Here is a 12,557-nt window from a genome sequence, read left to right as displayed (position 1 = left end):
CTTGGATACTTCTGTGAATCTACATTATATATATGTGTTCGTTTTATAAAAATTTAAAAATTTTCCTTTTTTTTTTCCTTGAAAAAATTTCCCTTCGATCGAAAGTATCCCTAGGGCTCGCATTAGATTTTTTGTTCGTCTGTTACACAGAGCCTTGTGCTTTGTGAGGCGGTGATGTTTAGCAATGTTCTAGAAGTATTGTTGTAGCCCTACATGCTTAATCGAAATCCTTGAGTGAAGTTATAGCCATTCATTCATTCTTTTCCTTTTGAGATACATTGCTGTGGGAGAAGCAAGGCTAAATATATCTTTGTCCTTAAAGAAGTTATAGAGATCTAAAATTAGTACAAAATATTGCAGTGTCATTTCCAGGGTATTGGATGAGTTATATTTGACTAAAGAACTTATATGTTATTCATTATACTATTACCACTAGACATATTTTGGAAGAGATTTTCTAATGGTTCAGAATTTTTTCTGTTTGCTTTTAAAGTATTATAAGAATTTAATGGCTTCCTTCAAGGTTGCTCACTGAATTATGAGAGACCCTTTACATGTAAGGATGCAAAGCATATTTTCTTTCTACTTATCCCTGCTTTTGGGTTTATGGGGCATTTATATTAGTTATTAAATTACTGTTAGGTTAAAATATTACACCTAACCTGTAGAGTTAGTGTGGCTAAGTGGGCTCAAGGATGTTTTGGTTTTCTAAGAGCTAGACATATTTGTGGATACTCCTTTTACTTAAAAATTAAAAAAAGTTTGTGATCTATAAAAGGAAGGCAGTAACATAATTTCAGTGGAATACAGAGTAATTAAGGATGGGAGGATAACGAGTTAGGGTAAAAGGAGAGAAGAAAAGGTGTAGAGAACAGGTAATCTCTTTTTGGTATATTAAAGGGGCATTTCCCACTTTTTCAGTCTCATGCTCACCAAGAAGGCAATCAAAGCAGTTTTTACGAGTTGGTGAGATAACTACAAATAAAACACTATCCATTATAAATATATGTGGTACTCACTGTAAGATCAACAGACTTAGAAATGACTACCTCTAGGCATTACCTCTAGGTCCTCTGAAGTGGGAACCATTTAAGAAACTCATCAGTTTTATAAGCTGGAGAAAAATAAAAATTTAGATGGAGAAATAATTCGAGATTTTAACCTTGGTATGAGATTCCCAGCTAAAACTGGCTTGTGTCCATAGCCATTCAGGTGAATCAAGATATCCTCCCTTTGCATTGCATTATTTTATTTCCTCTTCAGCTTTTTATCCTGTTTGACAATTTTTTGAGCTTTCAGCATCTTTATTTAAAAGTGCCAATGATTCTGGTGGTATAAGTAGCTTAGTCATTCACATATTAGCATGAGTTAGTTGAATCAGATTCTTTGTCTTAAGAGTCTGATTGGCAGCACTGAGAGAACTATAGCTCTCAGTATAATGACTGTAGGGTCATTGTTTTTTAAATTATGATGAGAGAAGGTATTTAATTTTGGAACATGGAAAACTGTGGGGTAGAAAATGTTTGGATAGAATTGTTCTAATACAGTTGAGGGCAGATTGGGACATTGGCTACCTGGAGACCTGGAAAGAGGGCATACTGAAGATTGGGAAGAGAGTAAAGAAAGAAATGTGGAAAGATACCAAAGACAGATTTTGCCTATTTCAAAATTTAGCTGAGAATATGCCCTTTTTGTCTTCTCTCCTGCTTTGCGTAGCTTTTTTCCGTAAAACTCCAAACTTGGCTTAGTGACAGTTAGGGCCATAGTTCATCTATTATTATGGGTGAGAAAGTTTCTGTAGGTAAATTTCTGCAGAACCTGATATTAATCCCATTGTTTCTAAGAGAGAAGATGCGTTCTGCCTTTCATGAGATTTATAAGTAGATATTTGGAATATAACTGGTCTGAACTCCTGTAACTCATAATACTAGTAACCATAAAACAGTATACCTTGTCTTTAGGGTTGGCCTCTTCCAGTTGTAGCAATTTGGCATACTGTCAAAGTTCTATTCCTTTGGTACTCTTCTCTGTGTTGCTGCTTCAATTCCTGAGATCTTGAACAGATTTTTTTTTTTATACTAATGCTGTAGAGATGAAGTTGTAGGTATGGCTAGAACAGCATGTACAATATTCAGACCATTAGTTCTGGTTCCATTGATGACTTGGGTGCACTTAAGCATATAATTTAACCTGTCTGGGACTGAGTTTCCTTTTTTTTCAAAACTTAAGTAATAGTTGCCTCATTTTTCTTACGGTTTGGGAATATTAAATGAATTAATAGTTATCAAAAAGTTTGAAAAATATAAAGCACAATGTGAATAGTCACCTTAATGGTAATATAATATGGAAAAGATGTTTTAAACTGTGTTGGGTTTTTTTTTCTTTTTTTTTCTGAGTGATGTACATACTGTATGTGTGAAGGGTTTTGTGTACTTTTTCTCTTAATGAAAAGTGAGAAATGTATATCTTCTTGAGCATCCAAATAAGAAGGTTGAAATTATGTTCCTTTAGATAAATTAACTTTGAAGATTCCTTGGAAGAACCTTTATGGAGAAGCTGTTGTTGCGACCCTAGAGGGATTATACCTGCTTGTTGTCCCTGGGGCAAGTATGTTATTTTAGGTTTATAAGCATTATAGTAAACATCATAGTAAAATTATATAGCATCATAGTAAAATTAAATTGTTACCTACATTAAGTATTTTAATATGTTTAGTAAAAAAGAAGATAATAGAAATAAACTAATCATATTCATATATGTACACATATACAATACATACATTTTACAGATACACATATATTGCCACATTTTATATAAAGTATTTTTATGCTGTTGTTGGAAAGAATAATTTCAACCATTTTTGAAATTTATTCTATTGTCAACGAATAATTATTCTACAACTAAGGCTTCCTATTAAGTTGAGATACATTAGACTTTTACTTTTGGGAATAAAAGTAAATAAGTTTTTAAAAATGTGTTAATCTACAGACTGGAAAATTTTTTTTCCCATTTTGTTGCTCTGATTTTGAGTGAATGTTCTTTCAAAAATGTGTGTAAAGTAGATAATTTTTTTCATTATAAACTATAGTATTTTAATTTTTAAAGTACTGATGTTTTTTAAAGTGATATCTTTCATTATTAATGTTTTTCCAGTTTGAGTACAATATATTGTTAAGAAAAGTTTGGGTATTTTAGGGGAAAATTACTTATATTTTCTCAACCATAAAAGAAACAATTTTTATTTTTACCTTTTGTTTTCCAGTCTTTACTGTATACGTGCTTGATTTGATGTAGCATTTATCATATATACAACTGGATCTGGCTTTTTTGGTTAATATATATATTTTTGATGTGTTTCACAGTTTTCATGGTGATAGTGACAATTTTGAAAGGCTATATGATATTCCATTATGGTCTGCCAACTGTTTTTTGCTATTATAGGGAACATTATAAACTCCTCCTTCTTATAGATATCTTACTCATTTTGTGTTACTTCCTTAGGATACATGATCAGAAATGAGATTACTAGATTAAAAGGATATATATGTTTTATGATTGTTGATACATGTTCTTGAATTACTTTCTGAAAGTCTTTTTATCAATCTTACATTGATACCAGCGGGTATTGAATATTACATGTTTTTTGTAGTTACTCAAAATTTTACCGCTCAGGTATAATAACTGGAAATTTTTTGGTATACATTCAGCTTTCTCTTTGTTCCTCCCTTTCACCTTTCTACTCACCCTTTTCCCCAGATATCCTTTTTCCTATCTTCTTTCTCCCTTTAATTCCTTTCCCTCTGTCCTTTTCCTTTTGATGTAAGCTTTGTAAATAAATAGGAATCATTTATGTTTAAGCTTTTTGTAAAACCAATCTAAAGAATATAAATGTTTTTTGACTTACAAAAAATTACTTATTACACACACAATACAATATTATAATGAGCCTGAACTTTTCTTATTTATTTATTAATTGCCTTTCCTGATGTGTGAATTAACTATACATTTTTAGGTATTAAATATGATGCTGAAAAGGAAGAAAAATCCTTGCAAGATATTAAACAGAAAGAGTTATCCCGAATTGAAGAAGCCCTTCAAAAAGCAGCAGAGAAAGGTACAATAAGTTTATGTTTTAGATAAATGTACATATACCTATATTTTAGATATATTTAATGCTCTGTAAAGAGGGTTCTTTCATAGGCCTTCATAAGTTGTAGTTCCAAAGAAAGAATCTTCTTTTAAAATCATCTCTCACAATATTGATTGTAAAGATTTTAATGACACACACTTGGGAATCACTGCCTTTGTGATTATTTTATCTCACTGCCAGTTAAATTTTCTTACTTTTCTTACCAGTCATTTCTACTGTGCTACTTAATGGAGACTTCCCAAATTCTTTGAGTTCTTGCAAGCCTGTTTGTTTTTCCCAAAGGTTAATGGTTTCTTTGTCTGCATTTTCACACGTGTTGTTGAAAGATAATAAGGTTTGGTATATTAATATAGTGAAATAATGTTTAGAGGAAATGGTGCTGTAATTCTTTTCCTAGCTATCTGTTTATATTATACATGATAGTTTTAAAAACTTGATTTTGCAGATTTCAGCATTTTAACATCTTGTCTCAAGTTTCAATGTTTTGTTTTTATCTAAAAATAAATCTGGTGAGTATTTTAATTTGCTTTATGGAGCAACAATAAGGATAGGATGAAAAAGAGTAGTCTGTAGGATGGTGAGTTGAAGGAGTTTTCCAAGCCTTTCCAAGTTTGGTTTTCTCTTTCAAGTCAAATCATACCCCAATTGCAGATTGGGGTGTGAGAGTTATAGCATTTTACATCATTTTTGTGTCATTCGGTAGCATGTTTATATATTTCTGTGATGAAAGAAGATGGTACTAAAAATGTTAAGGCATTTCTCTTTGGTCTCTCTTAAAAAATATGGCAAATGTTGAGTTAGAAATGACAAAAATTATGTTTAGATATTATAATAAGTTATCTTTCCTAGCTTAAGCTGCTGATATTTATTTAAATCAATAAGAAATCTCTCTTAAAAATAGCTTGCTGATTAAAATTCTTTATTAATGATTCTAATTCTTTTTGCCACAAGTGTTTTTCTCTTACTCAGAATTACTGATTCTTTTACAAAAAAGTACTAAATACTTAAAATACAGAGGCTGTCTTAATGGTAGAATTTTTTAAAAGCCTAAACATGTTTTTTCCTTTCGCTTTTCATATTTAACCATATTTTATGTTTCTGCTGAAACTTAAGGATCTATATTTCCATGAAAACAGTTTTCTTCATTTCTAGTACTTTTATGTACCAGATAAAGCAAGGTGGTAGTGGTTTTGTTTTATGACAGTTCAGTGTGAGTATTTCTTTTTATTCAATTTTGGTTAATTAGAAGTAGTTTTATAAAAATGAGGAAAAAGGCTTGGAGAGCACTAAAATTTTATTTATTTCTTTCTTGAATCAATTCAGATTAAATCTGTTTTCTTAACACAAATAGATATAATTATATGTAGTCATCAATAGGTGTATTTATATATGCTTGGATATATTGCTATAAGATGTAGTTATACACTTATAATAATTTATAATATGTATAATTAAGTTATATTTTCCCTCTTGAGAAACAAACCCCAAACTCATTATTTTTTTTATTTGGAATGGAAATAGCTGTGATTGCTTAAAAAATATTTTAGTGTTTCCAGTGAACTATAAGAAAAAGCATGGTATATACTCTCTCCTGTTTTAGTAGTTGACAATCAGCAAAATGATAACCTGCTATACATTTTGTATTAAGTGCCTATGAAATTTTGACTCCTGGGTTTTCAATACTTAGGGAAACTTATATGTTTGTGTCTGTCAGAGAGGCTATTAAGGATGATCTGATAAATATATAGGGGATGAACATCTGTAGTATTAAGCTTGTGTAAATGGGGCTGTTAGGCTTATATAATATATAATCATTACATTGTAGCTTCTTGGATGATAAAATTTAGGTTTTTTTGGGTAGAACTAAAATTCAGAAAGTGAAACTCAGTTTTAACATTATTACATTAGATTTGTCAGAAAAATGTGTTTCTGAGTATAAAAGATGAATTCAGGAATTGGGAAATATGTTGATAGAGGTTTTTTCCTTTAATTGTCAAGAAATACATTTAATTATCTTGACTGCATATAAGTATTTTTTCTAGTTTGTGTGAATATGGATCCTACGTTCATGTAATGTTATTCGTATGAATGATAAGACAACCCTGGCCTTTAGGTGCTTTCTATTTCACCATTATTAATTAATAGTTTTGACTTGATTACCATACTTTATTTTTCATACTTATTATTTTTCCACTTATTTCTTGATTTTAAAAGCACTGTTGTGTATGTATAGAGACTAGGAGGTAAGGAGAGGAAGTGATTCAATTATAAGCACTAGATGATGAAAATAGAGTCCTCAGGCTGATCTGCTTTAAAAAATTATTTTTACTTAATTTCTTTCATTTGTTAAAATAAAGTACTGCCCACTATTATGTGGGAAAAAAAGAAAATTGAAATATAAATTCATTTCTAGAGAGCTTGCTTAACTGTAAAAATAAACTTTCTTGATATTTTTCTTCTTTTATTTCACTGTAGTGAGCTTATTTTCCTGGAAAGGCTATTGTAAAGTAAAGGGAAATATTAAATTCCTAGTGAGGCCAAAAGATTTTTAAATACTATATAGATTCTGTATTTTAAAATGTTAATTTTATCAAAAACTCTAAAATTTTAGAGTTAACATTAACTCTAAAATCAAATAATTTTTCCAAAAAGACTTATGATGAAAAATGTCAGTTTCGTATTCCACCATTCTCTACCCTCTAGATCCACTCCTTAGAGGGAACCATCTATTTTAGAAATACTAACTTTCTTTGTTGTCTAATGTATTAATGTAAGGCACTATTTTGGATTTCCTGTTACAGTAGTTAAGGAGTTCACCTCTCCTACAATTTTTTCACCCTAAATTCCCCTTTCTGTCTTCTCACAATATGGTTATATCATAATTTTTGTCCAATTACGAGTCAAAATTTACATTACTATGACAATATAATTATTATTCACTGCATAGTTCAAATAATGTATTGTGATTATATTTCCTTTGCTATGTAGCCTTTTGTTTTTCTTGAATTTGTAAATGCTTCTTGCCTGGTCTTCTTTGTAAATTTATCTTCAATTCTTTTGTGTACTACATGAAATCTATTTATCATATGACTATCAGTGTTATTTTCCAATTGGCCAAACCCATTTGTTGGTCCTCTCCCTGTCCCCCTGTCCCTCTTGGAGATCTTTCTCTGAACTGGTTGTTTTTTTAGTTCTGCTGCATAATTGTCATCCTGGAACTGGTCTTCACTGCTCTTCTGTTTTAATTCATTGGGTCCCTTGCCTTTTGTTCTTTTTTAGTTTGTTCCTTTGTTTTGCTAGAACATTTCTAATAACTTTTAAGAAAGGATACACTGGATATAATTTTAAAAATCCTTTCAAGTCTGAAAGATTTGTAATTTACTTCCATACTTGTTTGATTTGGCTGGGGATAGAATGCTGGGTTTAAAATTAGAATTTTGAAGGCAAAATCTTCTAACTTCCAGGTACTTTTGAGAAGTCTGATGCTATTCTGTTCAACAGATTGTTGGAAACACAAAAATTAGAAAATTCCTGGAGCCTACTGTTGAAAGACTTCATGTATAGTGATAAATAGGAGAGAGTGTTGAGTCTTATCAAAGAGCTATAGCTAAGAGTGTTACGGGAGTTCATAATGGGCATATTACGTTCAGCCAGAGATCAGGGTGGACACTGAAGGTATATATTTCAGCTGAGTCTAAAGGATGAGTATGCAGAAAGGAGAGAGGGCATTCTAGGTAAAGGGGACAGTGATGGTAAAGGGGACAGTGAAAAGAAAAAATGTAGAGCATGTATGGGGAGCAGCTAAGAATTTGGAAATTTGATAGCACAGCCGGACGTGAGTTGGAAAGCTAAGTTTAGGTCAGTTTTAAGAGATTTGAATGCTATGATGGTGATGACAATAATTATTGAGAATTTACTATTTGCGGGTCACTCTTCAAAATGCTTTATGTCAGCTTACTCATTTAATAGTCAAAATTCTATGATATAAAGGCTTTTATTGTTCCCATTATATAGTTGAGAAAGCTGGAAGTTAAATAACTTGTTCTAGGTTATGCTGCTGGAAAATGACAGAGCTAGAATTTGAACTCAGTCTGGTTCTTGACTCTGGTTTATAATGGACTTTAATTGGTAGTCAGTGAGAAAGTAAGTTTTACCTTTTTAAAAGAAATCCGGAGAGTGATGTGATCACAGCTGTGTTTTAGGAAGGTAAGCTTGTAGTGGTGTTTAGGCTGGATTTGAGGAGGGAAATGGAAGATGGTGCTACCTAGCCATCACTGACAAGAATGGATAGAAGGGATTCAGACAATGTGTCTGAAAGGGAACATACACTAAAGTAAGATGAATTCATTTCAGCTGACTCTAAAATTAGCATAAATATCACAGCAATATTTCATTCTGAAAATGGGCAAAATGGTGGGGAAAAAGGGAACCAAAACAGATTTTTGCTTTCTTTGAAAATTTGGCAAATCAATGAGACATTAGCCATAATTGATATTTGTCTGTTTTGCTTAATTTGAAATTATTATTTTAATTATTAAGAATTTTTGTTTTAATGTTATGAAAACAAAGTTTATATGTTGAAAGAATGAAAATGGTGTCACTGAAAATATTTCCTTAGAAGTAAGTTGTTTTGGTGTCACTGGATTTTACTTGTTCTGTTACATGATTTCTAATTCTTTGAACTAAGTTTAGACATATTTTATGTGTAAAATTAAAGGTGTCTTTTAAACGCTTTGCATTTTGGTTATCGCTGCCATGCGGATGCAGGCGCACATTCAGGGGAGTTCATATATGGCTTGGAAAACTTTGTTTACAAGGACATCAAGCCTGGTGGGTATGCATGGTTAATTATATTCAGCTACATACAAAATTATATTCTTATCCATGCTTGTGCTTTTAATGGAGTTCATATGACGTGTCATCCTTTTAGAAAATATGGAAATGTAATTCATGTTTTTCCGCTTTACCATCATTTCCTTTTCTCTACCTTCAGCATTTTATTCATTCACCAAATACTTAATGTCTTCTAGTAGCAAGCACTATGCTGGATGCTGAATATTCATGAGGTGAAACAGACACAATCCACTGCCCTTATGAAGCTTACAGTTTGATCTATAGATAACTTTCAGATCTGGACTGCCTTTTTGACTTTAGTTCTGTAGAATAGTAGTTTCTCAATTAAGCAATTCCTCTCCTATAGCAGTGGTTTTCAGACTTTTAAAAAGCAATAAATTGGAACCTTTTATTTTTTGAGTGAGACTTTATTTAGAACCTTGATAAGAGATGTTTCTGTGACTTTCTTCTCATGTCCTCCCTGATTTGCTTCACCTCTGTAGTAGCTTTGGAGGCACCTTGTAGACTACTGTCCTGGACAGCCTCACAAAAGGCAAATTTGAAGGCTCACTGCTTTAAGATTTACAGTAGGATTCTTTTGTATCCTAGGAAGTTTACCAAGTGCATTAAAATAATAATTTCTAATATTTTACACAGTAATTTGATTTATTTAACTGTATTCCCTATAACTTTTCAGGAATTTGTTATATTAGCTCAGTCACACTTAAAATTTCTTTTGATTAAATGGCAAGTGGGGTCTCTATCTCAAAATGTAAACAATAATAAGCACTATGATATAATTACTTTTTTTTTTTTTTTTTTTTTTTTGCGGTACGCGGGCCTCTCACTGTTGTGGCCTCTCCCGTTGTGGAGCACAGGCTCCGGACGCGCAGGCTCAGCGGCCGTGGCTCACGGGCTTAGCCGCTCCACGGCATGTGGGATCTTCCCGGACTGGGGCATGAACCCGTGTCCCCTGCATCGGCAGGCGGACTCTCAACCACTGCGCCACCAGGGAAGCCCTGATATAATTACTTTTGCTGTTAGAAACTTCTTTAATGTTTAGGTTCATTATGACAAATGGAAGAATAAGTTGCATGCAGATTTCACAGCATTGAATGAAATTACCCTGAAAGGAGTTTCTCTTTGTACAAATTTGCCCCTTGAGTAAGTGTGGCTGACTATGTTAATTTGTCTTTGAGTCACTTTGTTTAATATAAAAGATAGCATGGGGATACTCATGGGTCACTGTCCAGTTTTGTAGGTTGTAATTGAACCAGCTTTCTGTAGTCTGCCAGGGGCAGTGTTTTCTGATCCTACTAGGAGCAACCTGCCTCCAGGATACAAATGAATTCCACTGGCCCATTCAAACTTGTAACAAAATCATTGGGCAGCATTGCTAAAAACAAAACAAAACAGACAGAGGTCACTATAAAGTAAAACCTCATTGATTCAGAGTTTCCTTTTATTCCAAAAAGGTATATTAGCCTGGATAAAAAAACTAGGCCTAGAATTTGATGATTCTGAAATGAGAATAAGTTTGTTGATGATACCTTTAGTTGTCCAGGACTTTGTGTGTACTTTATAATCCTTTCGTTGTTTTCAGTTTGAGTGTATATTCCTTCCTCGTTAAAAAACAAACAAACAAACAACCCAAAACTTCTAGAGCAGTGGTTTTCAAAAAGTCAAAACTATTTTCATAATAATGCTAAGACATTATTTGATGTTTCACTATGTTGACATTGGTGCTGATGGTGCAAAAGTAATGTTGTGTAAAATTGCTGGCTGCCTTAGCATGAATCGAGGCAGTGGCACTGAACTATACTATTAGGAGCCATTGTATTGTTCCTTACCAATCACTCACAGTAAAAAACAAAATAAAATGGAAAAAGCACCAATTTTACTTAAGAATATCATTGATGAAATAGAAAAATTTTAATTTTAATAAATTACAGCTCTTGAGCATATGTGTCTTTGAAGTTTCGTGACAAAAGAGGAAGCATACACAAGGTACTTCTGCAGACTGAAGCAGGATAATTGTCTCAAGGAAAAATACTTGTGCAGTTGTTTGGGTTGTCAGTGAAACCAGTTGCTTTTTTCATGGAAAGCCATTTTATTTGGAAGAACGGCTGACAGACTATTATTACTCAGATTTGGGTGTTTGGTAGACATTTCAACAATACAACTTTAAGAAAAAACAACTGACAGTGTTTGTTGCCAGCAAAAAGATTTGAGTTTCTGAACAAAAATTAGAATTTTGGGGAATTTGTATTTGCCACTTTGAGCTTGATGGCTTCCCATACTTAAAAGACTTTTCTGATGAGAGTTGTGGTCGTGTTAACAATGTGATTTTTGATATTAAATAATAAAGTGACTCAGTGTTTGTAAGATCTGCATAATTCAGTGAAGCAATATTTCCATATTATCAGTGGGTGGTAAAAAATTATGAATGTATAAAAGAGCAAGGTAGACTGATTTTAATTCAGACGAAAGATACACTGACAGAGTTTCAGTTTCCAAGGTGCAACTTTAAGAAGCTATCACTAGTTGAGTTTGGTGTAGTATCCATAATTGCATGAAAAGACCGTGAAGATGTTCCTTCCTTTTCGTATTACATATCTGTAGTTAGGTCAGATTTTCTTCACATACTTCAATCTAAACAACATATACCAAAAGAGCAAAGGCAGAAGCAGATATTTGAATCCAGCAGTCTTCTACTAAGCCAGACGTTAAATTCATTTGTAAGATTGTAAAACCATGCCACCCTTCTCACTACAACTTTTTGTTTGGAAAATATAGTTATTTTTCATAAATACATGTTAACTGTACTATCACATAATGGGTTTTTTAATGAGTTAATTTTAAAAAGATTTTCAGTGTTGATTTCCAATATGGTAAATACCAATAGCTGTAACCCACACTAATGAAAAGCTATTTAAGGTTCTTAAATTGTAAGTGTGTTAAAGGAACCCTGAGACCAAAACATTTGAGAACGGCTTTAGACAGTGACTGGGGATCATGAATTTATTGTCCATCTGATTAAACAGAAACGCTCTCTTAAGAAATATGTAGTACTCAGATTAGATTTTGCAACTATTTGAAGATGTTTAAACGTGGTGCATCTAACACTGAGATCAAAGACAGAACAAGGTGCTAGAACAAATGTGAAACCAGAAAGATAATAGGAGGTCAGGTGAGAAGAGTGAGTTATGGTAGATTCTAAACCCAGGCAGCTGAACTCCTGTCTCCAAAAGCTTTCTACTTAAGTGGGATGGTTTTCAGGGCTACTCTGGCTTTCTTAGCTGTTTCTTTTCAAATGGTATTTCGTTGAGAACTTAGTCTTTTTCTGAATGTTTAATTTATAAATGAAAAAGGCTTAGGGAACATCACTGTGACAAGAACTACTGGTAATAGCAAAGTCCAGATTTTGTTATACGTTTATTAAATATTTTCTTCTTGAAACTTAGGGTTTTATTCTTAAAACCCAGGATTTGATTCTTAGTTTTTTGTAGTGACAGAACCATTTGCTTTAAAATATCAAGGAAGAACGAATTTAAAATTTTAAGCTAAATATCAT

General features: G+C 32.4%; 1 protein-coding gene across 2 annotated transcripts in view; it reads left to right on the top strand.

Moving 5' to 3' along the window:
* VPS13C (vacuolar protein sorting 13 homolog C) overlaps positions 1 to 12,557 on the top strand; it is a 174,952-nt gene that overhangs the window by 19,915 nt on the left and 142,480 nt on the right. For both annotated transcript variants that reach the window (XR_003436379.1, XM_027123201.1), the window contains exons 4-5: positions 2,512 to 2,607; positions 4,013 to 4,114. Coding sequence is in view for 1 of the 2 variants with exons in the window: in XM_027123201.1 (XP_026979002.1) it covers positions 2,512 to 2,607; positions 4,013 to 4,114 (198 nt within the window). In the remaining variant the exon portion in view is untranslated. The remainder of the gene's footprint in view (positions 1 to 2,511; positions 2,608 to 4,012; positions 4,115 to 12,557) is intronic.

Source organism: Aethalodelphis obliquidens, unplaced genomic scaffold (assembly GCF_003676395.1).
Source record: "Aethalodelphis obliquidens isolate GAN/ISIS:26980383/991018 unplaced genomic scaffold, ASM367639v1 scaffold26, whole genome shotgun sequence".
Taxonomy (NCBI): domain Eukaryota; kingdom Metazoa; phylum Chordata; class Mammalia; order Artiodactyla; family Delphinidae; genus Aethalodelphis; species Aethalodelphis obliquidens.
This window is presented reverse-complemented; position numbering and strand designations above follow the sequence as displayed.